Source organism: Esox lucius, chromosome 5 (genome assembly GCF_011004845.1).
Source record: "Esox lucius isolate fEsoLuc1 chromosome 5, fEsoLuc1.pri, whole genome shotgun sequence".
NCBI classification, from domain to species: Eukaryota; Metazoa; Chordata; class Actinopteri; order Esociformes; family Esocidae; genus Esox; species Esox lucius.
The window spans coordinates 33,571,239-33,589,754 of NC_047573.1; the positions used below are offsets into that span (position 1 = coordinate 33,571,239).

The 18,516-nt window shown below is 37.1% G+C and overlaps 1 protein-coding gene across 2 annotated transcripts; it reads left to right on the forward strand.

Moving 5' to 3' along the window:
- Positions 1-6,048: 6,048 nt before the first annotated feature.
- Positions 6,049-17,156, forward strand: cabp5a (calcium binding protein 5a). 2 transcript variants are annotated; one of them, XM_010894275.3, is made up of 7 exons: positions 6,049-6,235; positions 6,961-7,031; positions 7,689-7,719; positions 8,195-8,338; positions 9,215-9,324; positions 9,645-9,792; positions 16,776-17,156. In XM_010894275.3, exons 1-7 carry the CDS (start codon positions 6,202-6,204, stop codon positions 16,802-16,804), a joined length of 567 nt encoding a protein of 188 aa, XP_010892577.1. In that variant the 5' UTR covers positions 6,049-6,201; the 3' UTR covers positions 16,805-17,156. The 2 variants fall into 2 exon arrangements, with proteins under 2 accessions (XP_010892577.1, XP_010892578.1); XM_010894276.3 differs by having other exon boundaries at positions 6,050-6,235; positions 6,982-7,031.
- Positions 17,157-18,516: the final 1,360 nt, after the last annotated feature.

The window sequence follows — 18,516 nt, forward strand, 5'->3', positions numbered from 1 at the left end:
CCTGGGCCAAACCTCTGGACCACCCTGGGCCAAACCTCTTGACCACCCTGGGCCAAACCTCTGGACCACCCTGGGCCAAACCTCTGGACCACCCTGGGCCAAACCTCTGGACCACCCTGGGCCAAACCTCTTGACCACCCTGGGCCAAACCTCTGGACCACCCTGGGCCAAACCTCTGGACCACCCTGGGCCAAACCTCTTGACCACCCTGGGCCAAGACAGCTCATAATTTTTAATTGAAATGATCCTGAGTGTGCAGAGACTATTTTTCATTGTTTTATACTGCACCCCAGCAACAATCCATTTGTGCAAAAACATTACTTCTTTTACAAAGCTCTTTTGCCCTGTATCTCATGTTTAGTCAACATACTTCATATTGTTGCTCCAAGTGGATTTTCTAAATCCAATCCGCAAATATCCTCTTCTCTGTTCTCTGTAAAAATTAGTAGGATTACATTTAGATATATTTTAGGCACTACACATTTAATAACAGTACCAATATCAGGAATCTATTAAAGAAAATTGGGTATTGAAAGCAAAAACGCAACCACTGGGTTATATAGATGGTGAAAGGAATAACAATTTGCCCAATGACTTTATCAGCAGTTGAGAATCTTTCCAAATTGCTGGGTAAACATTTCACATTTAGTACCAGTCAAAGGTTTAGACACACCTACCTGTTAATTGGACCCACCTGGTGTCTCAGGTCTAAATAACTCCCTGGTTAGAGGACTGCAATGCATAAATGGAGTAGAACTGTCATTGAGGGCCTTTGAGTTGATTACCCCTGTTAGGGTATTTCTTATTTCTGCTGTTTTCCATATTTCGAATAACAATAACATAAAAACTATGAAATAACTCATATGGAATCAGCAGGGTTGGGTAGGTTATTTTTTTTAAATGTAATCTCTTACAGCTACAAGTTACCTGTCCATATTTTTAATCAGCAACGTCACTTTTGATTACTCAAACTCAGTAACGTAATCTGATTACTTTCAGATTAAGAGGCTTTCTACTTCAATATGATTGGGATACATCTCTACATTACACGCTAAAGGTCTGTCAGATATTCAGTCATTCCAATTAATCCAATAAACCTCAATCTTCCAGAATCTGACTTTTTATCTGAACATAACCCAAAATCTAATGATGCATAAACTCATTCTGTTATTTGTGTTTTATTCATGTTTTTAATTGCTTCAAAACATGGTTTAAAAATACATGTCAATTACTCGAAAAGGGTATTGACATTGTTGCATATAAAACTTAAGATATTGTTGGGGAAGTTTCTGAAGCCTGATGCATTCTTACTGATTAAAGGACTGAGAGCCCCTTATTCAAGTTAGAAAAGGAATGTGGGGGATCTGGTACTTGCCTAGGGGGCATCTATTGTCTGTCCAGATACTGTAAGAACTCTTAGAATTGAAGAAGTTACCTATGGGGGGAAGGAGAGCTTGTCCTTTGTGTGAAGTTTAGGTAGTAACATAACAAAGGGAATGTGTTTTATTGACATAGGACAGCATCTTACCACACCCCTTTTTCTATGTAATAAATACTGTTGAAATTATGTTTTGAGTCAGAGACTCCTCGGACGATTATGTTGGTAAGCGGTTGACGCGTCTCTCATATTTGCATAATAGTTAATAAAACTGTTAGAATGTGCCGAGAGAACTTTGTCTCTGTGTTCCTTACTCAGAGTGTCGATACATGGAATTACCATCACAATATCCGTAGCTTTTCTCCCGTAAACTAAATCTGCAGTAGTGTGATGATTGTCAAATTTGTCCGCACGCGAATGCATCATGAACACCCGCATAGAAATAAGATTTACCCGCGCGAATGTAACCTGGGATTATTAAGTGATGGATTTTAAAAACGCAAATGAAATAAATAAACGATCATTATAAACCTGCACTCTTAGATCAAAGTAAATTAGGTCAGCAGCCAATGATAACCAATGAACAACATTTTCAGAGATGCAAAGCAAGCAGAATCACATGGCCTACCTAAATGTCATGGTAATTTCAATATATTTTATCTTGAAGGCAGCGCCATGTTACAGCAATCTAATAAATAGTTGCTTAATCTATTAAACAATTCCTGTAAAGGTTATTCAGTGCAACACGTCCTGGCTGTGTTGTTCTGTGTATTTGACAAATAAACCTTGAAACTTGAAAAAGATATAACACCAGGTAGGCTTATTGCCTATCATTGTTCTGAGAATTATGCGTTGAGTAGATAACTAAATAACATTTTATATGACTCGGCTAATGTTATTGAAGATATAATCTGTTTTCACCAGCCATCCAACCAACCAAAACCGGAGGAATTTAAACTAGCGCTTCCTCAGAATTTAAACTGGTTATGCGCGTCCACCTTTGTGCGCATGATGATCACGCACACAACTGAGAAATAATAAACTCAAACATACAACGTGCCATAATTATTTTGTGCACACAATTTATCAATTGAAGTAATCCAAAAGTAATCATAAATGTTTTCAAAAGTATCTGTAATCCGATTACAATATTTTTGTTGGTAACGTAACAGATTACAATGACTGTTTTTTTTGTGATTACATATAACGGATTACTTGTAATCAGTGCTCGAAGTGGGGCGGTACTCACCGGTATGCAGTACTCAAAACTCACCACACTCAAAACGTTCCTTTTCAACTTTTTTGTAAAGGAAAGAAAAAGGTGCAGTGGTCTCTTATTATTTTCCGGAGCTGTACTTACATTATCACCTAATGTTGTGTTAGATCTTTGTATCAGCTTTAGTTCTTTTGAACATTACATGTTTTGAACTTCTATTTGCTATTTATTGCCTGTAGGGCTCATTGTCTTGGGCTCACACAACTTGTTTTTGAGTAAAAAATTATTTTGACTATAACAAATACTCAGATGAAACATATTGTGGAATTTATCACAAACTACTTTGTGTCAAGGACATTTGTTTAGAAACCATTAAAAATGTTAAATATTGGCACAAAATAACATCTGTTGTGTTCCCGGTCAAAACTGACCGGTATGATTTTAATAGTAAAAAAAAACACAGGCCGAAAATGACACGTGGAAACTATACCTTATTACAAAATGTATGTCAGAACACATTAAAGAACAACAGTAAAATGACAGTATTACTAACAATAACAAAAACATTAAAATGTTCACAATACATCAATCAATGGTGGTTACATTTTGTGTGTTCTCATGCACATGTTGGACATTACATGTTACTTGTTGTATGTGCCTTGCAAGTATATGCACTGGATTTATGGCACATAATGCTCGTTTCGACATCTCTTAGTGCACACAGATTGCACCTCTTCCTTTTGTCTCTACTGTCTCTGGTCGGCTTTAGATCTTGCTTCTGGCCCTTGTGTATATCATCTATCTTCCTTGAGTTCAAGGAAGATATATGATCAAAGATATGATCAAGAACCTTACATACAGTATATTGTTTGGTCATTGTGCTGCCACAAAATGAATTTTGATCAAGGCCTCAAAAAAGCTTTATATAGCAGAGCTGTGAGAAAAGCTCTATGTATTATTGAAACAATGTTGCGATTGTTTGTGAGAATGCCAACAGGTGTGGTTATCGTGGGGGAAAGATTCTGTTGGGGAAAGTTCCCATAGGGGTTGCCATGGAAGACAAGAAGGGGAGTGAGGTGTGTGTTTATGAATGCTCAAGCACACATGAATGTGGGGGTCTGGGAGAAGTGTGTCCATCTGATTAATGTGCCTGAACATGTGCCTGAACTACATTTTATACACAAATGTCAATTATATGCAAAGGAGTCAATTTAAAGGAGTGTTTTTTCTGTATCCTCAGAGGCAAGAGGTAAATATCTTGAATGAACAGTAAAGGTCGTAAAGAAAATAACAAAAAGTTAAGGTGCACAGAAGCCAGATGCATCTCCAAACGGAAACAATTACACACAAAGACAAGGGGAGCAGAGGGAACATATATATGACAGGGATTATGATTGGATGAGAATCAGGAGTGAGTGATGAATGATGAACTGGGGGTTGGTGTCAGAAGGCCAGTGACGTTGAACGCCAAAGCCTGCCTGAAACAGTGGGGGAAGAAGCAGCAGATGGTGCAGTCGTCACAACTAATTGTAGTCTCACCAGTTCATTTCTAATGACTGGCAATTTTAGTATTTTTCAGAGAGAAATCGGTTGTATTGTATCAGTCCAATTCGACCGGAACACAACAGGAGGGTTAACCTAATACAATGGATCTTACTAATCAAATTACCCAAAAGAACCCCAAAATACCCAGAATTAACCAAAACAGTAACCCAAAGGTACCCAAAAGTAAACAAAACGGGTTGAATGGGACCCACCAAGGCAGAGCCCTGGCACCCACAATCTAAAAGAGAGCCAGGTGGGGCTGAGCCCAGGCAAATTTAGTCATGAGAATTCTGCATACTACAATATCTGTTGAAAATCGAATCATCCCATCATCAACAGAAATTATGCATCCTTCTTGATAAGGATGCAGCTGTGGCTAAAGGTTTGCCTAAAATAACAGAAGCACGATAGACCGCTCACGTGGAACCGAGAGCTGGAAGACTTATACAGTCTTATACCCAATACACAGATAAACAATCTCATCACAAACTATGAACACAAAAGGCCAATACAATTAGAGGTAATTACAAATGTGTGTAACTTTGTTGCAATAATATTTGCAAATGTATTTGAAAATGCAATATCTTATTTTTTTCCATTGGGCAAGTTGATTCAACTGGAACATTTAATTAGACTAGCATATTTCTTCTTTGACCTAGGACCTAGAGCCTGGGCTATCAGTCGCATTAAATAGCAGTCAGTTAATTTACACTTGCAGCTCAGTTCTGATCCATTCAATTTGAATAATTGTCTCAGCTATTTTGCTTATGTTCCAAATAAATTTGCTCAAGATACTTAGTTGTAAGAGTAACCAAAGATTTTGATAACGTCTGTTTTGTTAGAAATTATTTAGTTAATGTGTCATGAATTTTTTTAATAAAATACATTAATGTTCTGTGCCAACACAAAACTACCCAAATGAATGCTTCCCCACCCACAAAACTTCCTGGTTGAGCCAGCATCCTGATAAGACCCAGAACATCATTGAATGTGCTTTGGAGGTCATATCTCGATATTAACTATCCCGGGTCCAAAGGGTTGCTGCAGGGCCCTACTTCAAATGGGACATTTAGAAATTCTGGAAAAAACAGGCAAGTTTTTCCCCACATTGTATTGATATTGATATTTCAATATATACATGATTTTGGCCAATTGGAGCCAGCGGATTGTTTTTAGACAATAAATAAACAAAATAAATACTAGGATGTATTTATTTTATATATATTATATAAACTATTTTACTTTATCTTTTGTGTTCTGGGGTATTTTGGAGTTAACTTGTGGTATTTTCATATTATTGTGAAATACGTAAGACTAATAAGAGGGAGGGCTGGAAACATATTCTTTGTCTTGGGAACCAAAGGAGAAATATGAAGTTAAGGCTGAGCCTACAAGAGTTCCTCTTGTCTAGTTAGGAGAGGGTAGTCTCGCATGCAGGCGAGATTGTGACATCTGTGGATCTGTGATGGTATATAAAAAGGGGAGTTTCCACAGAATCCAATTTTTGCTGGGGAGAATTAAATACTATAGAATAGTTGTTAAGCGTTAGATTAAAGCTGGTAGATTAAGTTGTGGCTGTGACTACTGAAATAAGTGCCATTGAGCGAGGCACCCTACCTAATTGCTCCTAAGTCATTGTAGGTGAATGTCTTAACAACCACGACCACCTGAATAAATGAATGATATATTGAAGTACACGTATATGCATGAAAAGATAAACAAATAATTAAACAGTGTTTAATGTTAATGAATGGATTTACGGATTGTTTTCATTGTACGTTGTCTTATTTTGTGACATAAGGGCCAGAGCTTACTAATGGTACAGACAATTAGATAATCCATCACCAGCAGCCCAAACCCCCAGCTATATCCTCCTGTCATACACCCCTCCCCCTGAATGCGACCTCAGAAACATCACCACCTTGTAACCGACTTCACAGCATTCAACAGTGCTGGTCAGTCAGGCAACGAAGCAGGGCAGACTACTGAAAGAGGGAGTTAACAAACAGGGAAGAGAGGAAGAAAAAAGATTTCTGCTCGTCCACTTAACAAGGGGATACTAATGCACCAACTTGACCGAAACGGAAAAGAAAAAGGTACCACGAATATACTGTACATCATGCTGTTACTAAAGTACAGATTTGCAGATAAGCATGATGCATTTTCTTGCATTAGTTTGGCTTGTTTGTCACAGATTGTGTGTTCAGTCACTGACACTCATACATTATGTGGATTCATTTGAATTAAATAGTAATTAACAAATTTAAAAAGCTTACCAAATGGAATGGAAACTATAATGGATATACTGTTATTGTAGTGTCAATGCATAGTTTTAATTATTTTTATTTTTGAAAAACGTATCTCGCTAGACATGCTCACACATGCACATGGTGAAAAGTACCAACACTCAAAGGACGAACATGTACTTAAAATATTAAAGTGTAAGTCAATATTAAATCTGGTAGAGTACAAAAACAGATAACTATGTGCTGACTAATCCAGTCATCCGGAAGGATGCCAAATACTTAAAGATGCAGTCTGGGACTTTTGAGAATAACTACTTTAATAACAACTTTAAGCTGGATTTGTAATACGTTGAATATACTGTATTGGCTATATACTGTAATCACTATCATATCTCAGTTTGCCAGTACATTACCGGTTTAAAAGTGAGTGATTTTGATGACATGGGGCACAAATTGGTACAGAAATTATACAATTTAAAGGGACCCATTTTGGCATGACAGTGCCACTTTTACAACCGGTGACCAAAAATCCTGGAATGCATCTTTAACAGTTAAAGAAAAATAACTTTGCAAAGCTCTGTTTCCTTATCATACAGACATGAGTTTAGGAGCAGCATGCGTCTTCCTGAGAGGAGGGAAACATATTGTAAGTACAACAAAATGTGTTGTAAGTGTTGAAGGGCATTCAATAAAAAATTATGTAATTTATAGATTGGTAGTACAGTACTGACTTTATACACCACCTGTTCAATCTGGCCTTCTCCCTACACTGACCTCAGCCTTAACTCAGCTCTTGCTGAACCATGCAGCCTTTTTTCTTTTGATTATATTGTTGGTTCATATTATCCACTTGGCTATATTTCTTCTTTAGATTATATTGTTTGTTCATATTATCCACTTGGCTGTGCAGTGTCCATGTTTTTTCAAAGGGGCTTAAATTCCCATGCATTATTATTATAAGTCTTATTATTGTTAGTATTGTTTCCCTAACTGCCATAGGCAACATATTCTATCTGGGTAGCTGCCAGGCATATCTTGCCATTACATCAATGGATATACTCTCCTTTTGGTTTATGCCATTTCTTTAATGAAAATATTGTCTGCAACAAGGATATAATGATTCTTGGTTCGAGTATGTTTGTTTGTGAGCGACAGTATAAAATAATATAATAGATGTGGGTTTTTTTGCATTACCATGAATGAAATGCACTACATAAGTACTAAGTATTCCAACTAAGTATTCTTTCAATAAATGACTGCTTAAATTTTACATTACGTGATCTTGGTCCATGTTTGTTTGCAGGAAAGAGAGTTGGCTGAAGATGAAATTGAAGGTAAAATGTCAATATTTTTAGCATTATATCATCATCTCTTTTCTTCTGACTTCAACTTGTAATTTTCCACAATACATTTCTAAATCAGGAGTATAGAAATCTGGGCCTACATGCCACTCCAACTCCATTTTTATTTCAACTAATGTTGACCTTGGACAGCAGGTGGGTGTATTAATGATGAGGTAGAACAGAAAACCAGCATGGTCTGGACCTCTTTGGGTAAGATTTGAATACCCCAGGTCAAAATAATGTGTTTTTCTAAAATATTGAGCTTTCCTTACTGTACCTTTCAAATGCTTTTTCATTCCACATGCCTCTTGACAACTCAAAAAAATCTTCATCTTATTTTAGATGCAACCTCGAAAGTCAATGAAAATAACAGCAAAGAAATGTTCAAATTTCCTGAAGAGGTTAGCCTAATCCTGGTCCCAGTTATTTCTGAGACCGATAAGTTGTTTCTCTGGTCTCTGCTCAGAGCTGCGTGAGGCATTTACTGAGTTTGACAAGGACAAGGATGGGCTAATCAGTTGCAAGGACCTTGGCAACCTGATGAGGACAATGGGCTACATGCCCACAGAGATGGAGCTGATCGAGCTGAGCCAAAACATCAACATGAACCGTGAGTCGTTAGACAATACTTGATGCAAAATTCTAGAGTTCTAGAGAAATACCTAGTTCAGAAATAGCCCAAGTTCATCCAGAAAAAAATCATGGTTAGGAATCCCCTAACCAGGATTTCTGGAAAAACGGGTAACTTTGAGAATGTTTCAGGAATTTTGCATTGAAGATATCAGGTGTTCTAGTAGTCTATGGCGCTGCCTCCAGTGAAAATGTACAGCTGCAGCCAGTGTCTGAATTCTGACCATTGTTCCTTCAGGAAAAATTGTCTTTCCTCACTGTGTAAACTAAAAAAGCATAGATGTATATATCTAAAACAAAGACATACACTATATAAACACAAATATTTGTTCAGATAGATAGATAGACACAATATCAATCAATGCCCTTTTTACATCAGCAATTGTCACAAAGTGACTTTATAAAACAACCAGCCTGAAACCCCAAGGAGCAAGCAACAACAGAGTTGAAGCACAATGGCTAGGGAAAACACCCTAAAAGGGGCCAAAATATAACAAGAGTGGCAGCTGGAATCGTTAGGTATCTTGATCAGCAAACACAACCAGGAGGACTTTGATCAGGGACAGCAATGAGTCTTTCGATCCTGGTACTCCAGAGGTATGGGCCAAGACCTCATGCCCTCCTAAGATTAAACGGAGCAAAAGACAAGGAAACATTTGAAAGGGCATTCCTTAGATTTGCAAGGATTTACAATGGAGAAGGAGAACTGACCATAACAGTTTGGGACTGAGACAAGACTATGTATGGGCTAAAAACGCCTCCCAAAAAAGAAGAGAGGACCAAAATGGCTGACACAATTAATGTGTGAAGGTTACTGGATCTTTCATGATTGTTTTTATCTCTTTTAATTTCTTAGTTGGTGGGAGAGTAGATTTTGAGGACTTTGTTGAACTGATGGCCCCAAAGCTACTGGCTGAGACTGCTGGAATGATCGGATTGAAAGAACTGAAGGACGCTTTCAAAGAGGTGAGACAGAATTGATGAAGGACAAGCAACATGATACCTAAGAAGCAAATAATGTTTCCGGCTGCTTTTTACATTCAACTGTGTACCCAGTAATAAACCTTATCTACATCATAGTCACGTGCAGAACCATTTTATATGATTGTAAGATTTTGTACATTCATACCATTTAGTTAACCACAGATGGGATCTACGTATCATTTCAATGAGTCGGAAATAGAATTAAGCTTGTCCCTGCTCAGAGCTCCTCCCTGTGCTGCAGATAAAAAAAGCGTAGCTGGTTGATTATGCATTCTCAAATCCCTCCTGCCGTTTTTGGTTAGTTTGATTCAGATGGAGATGGGCAGATCACAACGGAGGAGTTACGAAATGCCATGACCAAGCTGATGGGGGAGCACATGTCTCGAAGAGAGATTGATACTGTCGTACGAGAGGCAGACAATAACGGGGATGGAACAGTAGACTTTGAAGGTGGGAAGGACTAAAATTGGCCAGGTTCAACAAAACAAGGTTAAGACAGGAATTATTCTAATATTCACACAACTCATTGTGCCACTATTCAACAAGAGACCACCCTTTCACAATTGGTGTGACTGGGAGTGAATGGTAGCAGCACAATTACATGGACATCAAAGTGATTATATTTAACTTTCAACAGCCAGTTTAGGATTTGATTTCCTAAACACTCATCACTTTTAAAATCCTGTGGAATCTAGCAACATCCTGGTCACCATAAATGTATTAATTATATTGTCTTAACCTTGTATTGTTGAACCTAACCTTTGGTTTCTTTTTTTGCAAAATAACATCTTTCAGCTACACTGCCAAGTAATTTTATTTCCTCATATTCCTTGGTTGCCAATATTCTTGTTTATCTAGAAAATTCTGTTGAATCATCTCAACTGAGCAAGTAATTCCACAAAAACTGTTTTGACATACAGAGGTCTGGAAAGAAATTGGACACTGACACAAGTTTTGTTATTTTGGCTGTTTACCAAAATATATAAAAGTTACAGTTAAATAATGAATATGGGCTTAAAGTGCAGTCTCTCAGTTTTACTTTGAGGATATTCATATTCACATCCAGATTGGAGGAAGGGTTTAGGAATTACATCTTTTTATATGTAGCCCCCTATTTTTCAAGGGACCTAAAGTAAATAGACAATTTCTTCATCAATTAAGCAGGTGAAAGGTCTGGAGTTCATTACAGGTGTGGCATTTGCATTTGGAAGCTGTTGCTGTGAACCTACAACATGCGTTCAAAAGAGTTCTCAATGCAAATGAACCAGGCTATCATTAGATTTAAAAAAAAAACTACATCAGAGAGATAGCAGGAATATTAGGAGGGGCCAAATATAAAGTTTGGTACATTATGAGAAACAAAAGAACGCACTAGTGATCTCTGCAACACAAAAAGGCCTGGACTTCCATGGAACACAACAGTGGTGGATGATCATAGGATCCTTTCCATGTTGAAGAAAAACCACCAGCCAAGTGAAGAACACTCTCCAGGAGGTAGGCATATCATTATACAAGTCTACCATAAAGAGAAGACCTCAAAAGAGCAAATACAGAGGGTTCACCACAATAGAAAGGCCAGATTAGACTTTGCCAAAAAACATCTAAAAAAGCCAGCCCAATTCTGGAGCAGCATTCTTTGGACAGATGTCACTAAGATTAACCTGTACTAGAATGATGAGAAGAACATCACATCACACATCATCTGTAAAATACTGTCGAGGCAGTGTGATGGCATTGGGATGCATGGCTTCCAATGGCACTGGGTCACTAGTGTTTATTGATGATATGGCAGAAGACAGAAGCAGCCGGATGAATTCTGAAGTGTACTTGGATATTTTGTATGCTCAGCCAAATTCAACAAAGTTGATTGGACGGGGCTTTAATTTATAAATGGACAATGACCCAAAACATACTGCGAAAGCAACCCAGGCCAATAAGTGGAATATTATGCAATGGCCGAGTCAATCACCTGATCTCAACCCGATCAAGCATGCATTTCACTTGCTGAAGACAAAACTTAAGGCAGAAAGACACAGGAAAAAACAACAACTGAAGACAGCTGCAGTAAAGGCTTGGCAAAGCATCACAAAGGAGGAAACACAGCATTTGGTGATGTCCATGCGTTCCAGACTTCAAGCAGTCATTGCCTGCAAAAGATTCTTGACAAAGTATTAAAAAACATTTATAGTGGATATAAAAAGTATACACACCCCTGTTAAAATGCCAGGTTCTTCTTATTTAAAGAATGAAACAAATATAAATCATGTCCGAACTGTTTCCACCATTAAAGTGACCTATAACGTGAACAATTCAATTGAAAAACAAACTGAAATCTTTGAGGGAAAAAAGTATTTTTGGGTAGGAGTCTATTAGCATGGCACACCTTGACGTGGCAATATTTGCCTACTCTTCTTTGCAAAAGCACTCCAAATCTGTCAGATTGCGAGGATATCTCCTGTACACAGCCCTCTTCAGATCACCCCACAGATGTTCAATTGGAATCAAGTCTGGACTCTGGCTGGGCCATTCCAAAAAGCTAATCTTCTTCTGGTGAAGCCAGGCTTTTGTGGATTTGGATGTGTGCTTTGTGTTGTTGTCGTGCTGAAAAGTGATCTTCCTCTTCATCGTCAGCTTTCTAACGGACACCTCAAGGTTTCGTGCTAAAATTGCTTGGTATTTGGAATTGTTCATAATTCCCTCCACTCTAAGGCCCCTGTTCCAGCTGAAGAAAAACAGCCCCAAAGCATGATGCTGCCACCACCATGCTTCACTGTGGGTATGGTGTTCTTTGGCTGATGTGCAATGTTGTTTTTGCGCCAAACATACCTTTTGGAACTATGGCCAAAAAGTTAAACCTTGGTTTTATCAGACCATAACACATTTTCCCACGTGCTTTTGGGGAACTTGATGTTTGTTTTTGCAAACCTCAGCCGGTGTAACAGTGTGTCTTCGTGGAGTGTGTCAAAGAAAGGAGTCGAATGCAGGGAGCCAGTCAAAGTAAATGTATTGCGTTCTTCTACAAACAAGGCACGTAATACTCAAATAGTCCACGTAATACTCAATAGCACACAATAGCAAAACAACAGCGCACGGCAAATACAGAACACTGAATATAGAACAATACCACACAAAGATGCCCAGAAACAAGGTAACTAATATAGGCAACCTAATAAGGGAATGGACACCAGGTGCGTGCAATTACAAGACATGACAGTGCCGCGGGAGGAGGAGCGGTGTGACTAGAAGACCGGCGATGACGCACGCGTCCTCGTTACAGCCGGGCTTGGATGTTTTTCTTTGTAAGAAAAGGCTTCCGTTTTGCCATCCTACCCCATAGCCCATTCATATGAAGAATACGGGTGATTGTTGTCACATGTAGCACACAGCCAGTACTTGCCAGAAATTCCTGCATTTCTTTTAATGTTGCTGTAGGCCTCTTGGAAGCCTCCCTGACCAGTTTTCTTCTCGTCTTTTCATCAATTTTGGAGGGACGTCCAGTTCTTGGTAATGTCTCTGTTGTGCCATATTTTCTCCACTTGATGAAGACTGTCTACACTGTGTTCTATGGTATATGTAATGATTTGGAAATTATTTTGTAACCTTCTCCTGACTGATATCTTTCAACAATGAGATCCCTCTGAAGCTTTGGAAGATCTCTGCGGACCATTACTTTTGCTCTGAGATGCAACTAAGAAAATGCCAGGAAAATCCTACTAGAACAGCTGAATTATTTGTGATTAATCAGAGTCACTTTAAATGATGGCAGGTGTGGAATGACTTCAATTCAACATTAGTTTGAATGAGATTGGTTAATTCTGAACATAGCCACATCCCTAGTTATAAGAGGGTGTGCACACTTATGCAACCAGGTTATTGTAATGTTTTTATTTTTCATTTTTGTCACTCAAAGATTTCAGTTTGTTTTTCAATTGAATTGTTCACATTATACATCACATTAAAAGTGGAAAAAGTTCTGATTTGATTTATCATTCTTTTACATCACAAAAACCTGGTATTTTCAAAGTGGTGTGTAGACTTTTTATATCCACTGTATGATTGTGTTCATTTGTCCAATTACATTTGTATGAAAATGTTTGCAATTCTTAAAGGTTTCATATAATATTTTTGTTCAACACGTTGAATTAAAGCTGAAAGTCGTGTGTTTCATTTCAAATCCATTGTGGTGGTGTACGGAGCCAAAATAATGAAAATTGTGTCAGTGTCCAAATATTTCCGGACCTAAATGTAAGTTGATCTTAGTTTTTGTCATTTAGAAAGCATTGTCATGAGATGTGATGAAGTTAGACCTCTAAACAGATTTTTTGATATGTCAACTTAGATTACTTAGATTAAGTAATCCACTTGTTCAGAGAAAAAAATATATAATCCTTTTTATAGCAATCCTGTTTTTTGCTGCAAAACTGGTAAAATATAACAAAATTATAACAAAGAATATAACAAAAGTTGAAGATATAGCCGAATATAAGTAGTTTTTAGTATAACAGCTAGTGTACTGAGCATATATTATCATCTAATATAATAGGTCTATCAATTGGCACTGTCATTGAATGAATTGCTCAATATCATTGATTCAGTGTTTTTAAGTTAGTACTTTAGCATTGTTGACAAAACATATTTAAAAATAGTAATCAAAAGGTATTTGAAATTGTAATAAATGTTATACATAGCTTTTTGCCTTTGGATTTTAGAATGTGCAATATCACGGTTAAAACTGATTTTGTTAAATCACTTAAATACTGCTATCAAGATTGAATTATTTTCAATGGTATAGATTACATAAATATAATTATTTTGACACCTAAATATGGAATAAATGTTAATTTGGGATAAGAAATTACGTAAAATAATTGGGTAAAATGCCATTATCGCTTTTGATTAAGTTGCAATAAAATAGATTCATTCTGCTCAAAAAATATTTTCTAAATATATTTGTAGTCAAAATGTTCATATAAAAATTGTATCAAACATTGCTTTTTTGAGTCCGAAAATACAGATTTCCCTTAAAGGGGGCGTTTTCCCCCAAGTAAACCCTTACTCTAGTAAAAATTACAATCAGAGCAATCCTGAACAGAAGCAATGTAATTCACAAGCTATCCACTTACAATCACCTGAATTTATTATAAGTGGTTTATCACAACGCAATCCGTTTTTCCACCAGTACTCCCACTCATCACTATGATCTTTAAACTCCGGTAAATTACATTCAAGTCTTAGGCAAATCCCCCCTCTGCCTCACTTGTTCTTTAACACCTGCTAATCCAACCGAAATATGCACTTTGTGAGATGCCTCACTGTGGTCACTCCAAGTCAACACTACTTTAGCTTTCATTCTTCTCAGTTCTCTGCCACCAATTATTGGAATGAACTGCAAAAACGAACACAATTTCATCTCTCATTAAATGTTCAAAAACAAATTGTCCCAGCTGTTATCTGATTACTGCACCAATTAATTGTATTTTTGTGTAACTATGTGAAATGTTTACGCCTATGAACATGCCAACATTGTAAATCACAATTGGTTCTCAATTTAATTGAATTGAATTAAAAACAAGACATTATTATTCATTTATATCCAATGGGAGGCTAGTAAAGCCGAGTGCCCATTACCTTGAAAAGAAGATGGGCAGAACCAAGCACAAGCAGTAAGATCCTTTTAGGCAATATTTGCATGAAAACATCTACTATGTGAAGTGGCTGTGTGCAATAACTCAATTCATCCTATACAATATTTGATACACTGCCGATCTTGCAGGTTTTCCCACTTACAAAGTATGTAGAAGTCAGTAATTTTTTATCATAGGTACTCTTCAACTGTGAGTGATGGAATCTAAAAAAAAATCCAGAAAATCACATTGTATGATTTTTAAGTAATTAATTAGCATTTTATTTCATGACATAAGTATTTGATACATCAGAAAAGCAGAACTTTATATTTGGTACAGAAACCTTTGTTTGCAATTAGAGATCATACGTTTCCTGTAGTTCTTGACCAGGTTTGCACACACTGCAGCAGGGAGTTTGTCCCACTCCTCCATACAGACCTTCTCCAGATCCTTCAGGTTTCAGGGCTGTTGCTGGGCAATACGGACGATTTTCTATCGGGTTCAGGTCTGGAGACTGGCTAGGCCACTCCAGGACCTTGAGATGCTTCTTACGGAGCCACTCCTTAGTTGCCTTGGCTGTGTGTTTTGGGTCGTTGTCATGCTGGAAGACTCAGCCACGACCCATCTTCAATGCTCTTACTGAGGGAAGGAGGTTGTTGGCCAGGATCTCGCGATTCATGGCCCCAACCATATATTTCTAATAATTGCGCCAACAGTTACCTTCTCAATAAGCTGCTTGCCTATTGTCCTGTAGCCCATCCCAGCCTTGTGCAGGTCTACAATTTTATCCCTGATGTCCTTACACAGCTCTCTGGTCTTGGCCATTGTGGAGCGGTTGGAGTCTGTTTGATTGAGTGTGTGGACAGGTGTCTTTTATACAGGTAACGAGTTCAAACAGGTGCAGTTAATACAGGTAATGAGTGGAGAACAGGAGGTCTTCTTAAAGAAAAACTAACATGTCTATGAGAGACGGAATTCTTACTGGTTGGTAGGTAATCAAATACATATGTCATGCAATAAAATGCAAATAAATTATTAAAAAATCATACAATGTGATTTTCTGGATATTTGTTTTAGATTCCGTCTCTCACAGTTGAAAAGTACCTATGATAAAAATTACTGACTTCTACATACTTTGTAAGTGGCAAAACCTGCAAAATCGACAGTGTATCAAATACTTGTTCTCCCCACTGTATATATATATTTAGCAAATATTGCTATGTCAGTATGTCCTATATATATTTACACGGTTATCAAAATGGCAAAGAGGTGTAAGCCTTCATGAAATAGAGACCTTAAACTTAGATATAAAAATCCCCTATGGGAGAAAGGAATGGTGTAAGAACCAAAAGAGATGCTTTTATGGGGATTTATGGGGATTATGACTAAATTTCAATAATTTTCTGGCAATCTAAACTGCTTCCTTGCTTCGGCCAAACGCTGCGTCATGATTACAGATGTTGGTTTTTGAACACGTTATTGTCGATTTCTTGAATGTAAATACTATTTGATTGTTCACAGAGTCAGAACACACATGGGGAAAAACTTTTTTCTTTGCCTTTAATGCAGTGAATGTAAAATACAATCGCTGGTAACTTTGATTTATACAATGCCCTTCATTTTTACTTCAACACAAATTATTTTACTGGAAGTCTGATAATGAAGTTAGCATATATAGAAAACAATATAGCATCTGAAAAAAAAAGAAATCAGTACAGATAGAAAAACAGGTACAATATGTTTTGGACTGTAATAATGTTTTGTGCTATGTTTTATATACTTAAATAAATAAAGAACTCTCTCCCACAGAATTTGTTAAGATGATGTCACGCCAGTGATGGAAAAGGACTGCTTGGATAAAGAATTCCCTCTCACACGCACACCCCACCCTCACACACAGACAAACAAACATTCACATACACACTACAATGATTTAAACTAGTCAACACATACACAAAGGCAGAAGTGAGAAAGTCTATGCAAGTCTCTAATGCAGTAATATATTTCCACACATATAACACAACTGTAAAATATTAATATTATTTATAACATGAATGCAAAATGTACATGTGTTTTTAAACAGAACAGCATTATAGTTTAATGTCATTTGTACATATATATATGATGACATTTTTTTTGTTTTGTTTTTGAAAGTTATATATATTCTACAATAAATTATATGGGGAAGAAAACTTTGGTTATGTTTATTTTATATCAAGGGAACATTAATACACCAATCAGAACCTAATACATTTTTGTTGAGCAATCAACCAAAAGAATTTGATAATTGGTAACTGTAAAAAATTTTACTTTTGGCTGAAAAGGTGAAATGCCAGTGGCCACCTCAACAACTCAGATTAAAGCTTTTTTCTCACTTGTAATCATGATTTGGAAGGGTATTCAAGTATAATATTTGGCGAAAACTACAAATTGTAAATTACTCATAGTATATGCAGGCCTCATAAATCCAGACCCTGTAAATAAATAGTTGGAGGCAACTCAGGGCAAAGTACGAGTGACATAATCAAATATTAATAGAATCAGACAGATTCATCCACTGTACATAAACAACATGTCCACTAATCTACGGTTTCTTCGAAAATCATCAGAATCTCAGTCATTTCCATTTAAGCCGTATGATGGAACTTTGGTAGAGAACAGATGTCAGAAAATGAAAAGCTGTCACATGAAAGCCAGAGGGTCATGAAGGCAGGGAATGGGAGACTGAGTTTGAATAATCTGGAGTTACTTAACATGCCTGTCTTAATGCCTAAATGTGGCTAGTGGCTACATGCGATTAAGGTAGAATGTTAATGCAAATGGTTAGTGAAAGTGAGAACGGGAAGAAATGCATATATGAAGAAATGTAGAAAATTTTAAGAATTACCCATCTGTGTCAATTAGAATTGTTTTTAATTACACACATGGTTAATTATCATGATCATGAATACACATAGGTGTCTCCCTTTCAGAGATATCAAAGGTAAAGGTAAAGGTAAAGTGGGTTGACACAATGACTACAAATGCAAGCGGGAAGCTATTCCTCCTGAAGAGCACTAGGCACTTCTCTGTAATTGCAGCAGAACCCAGGGTCACTCAAACCCTGAATGGTATCCCAGGGTCACTCAAACCCTGAATGGTATCCCAGGGCCACTCAAACCCTAACTGGTCCAATTGATTGTTTCCAGAAGAGCCTATAAATAATTTTTGGAGGTACGTACAGCAGCTTCCTTGAACTTCTTAATCACATCCCAGAAATGAGATTTTCCAATATTTGATAAATCCATGCAGTACTCTTAGTTTGCAATCTGGATCCATCCAACTGAAAAGGAGTTTACTAGACTGACAACCTATATCCACTAAAGGAAAACTCCTATCACAGTCCGCCATTTTACCTTTCCCATTCAATACTTAATTTAACTGATCATTTCACACACCTTGTAGCCTCAGAAGCCTTGTTTTTGTGGTACTGTGTTTTAAAATATTTAATATATTTACATTAAGAGAATTTTGCAGATCCATTTTATTGTTATTTATATATGTACATTTG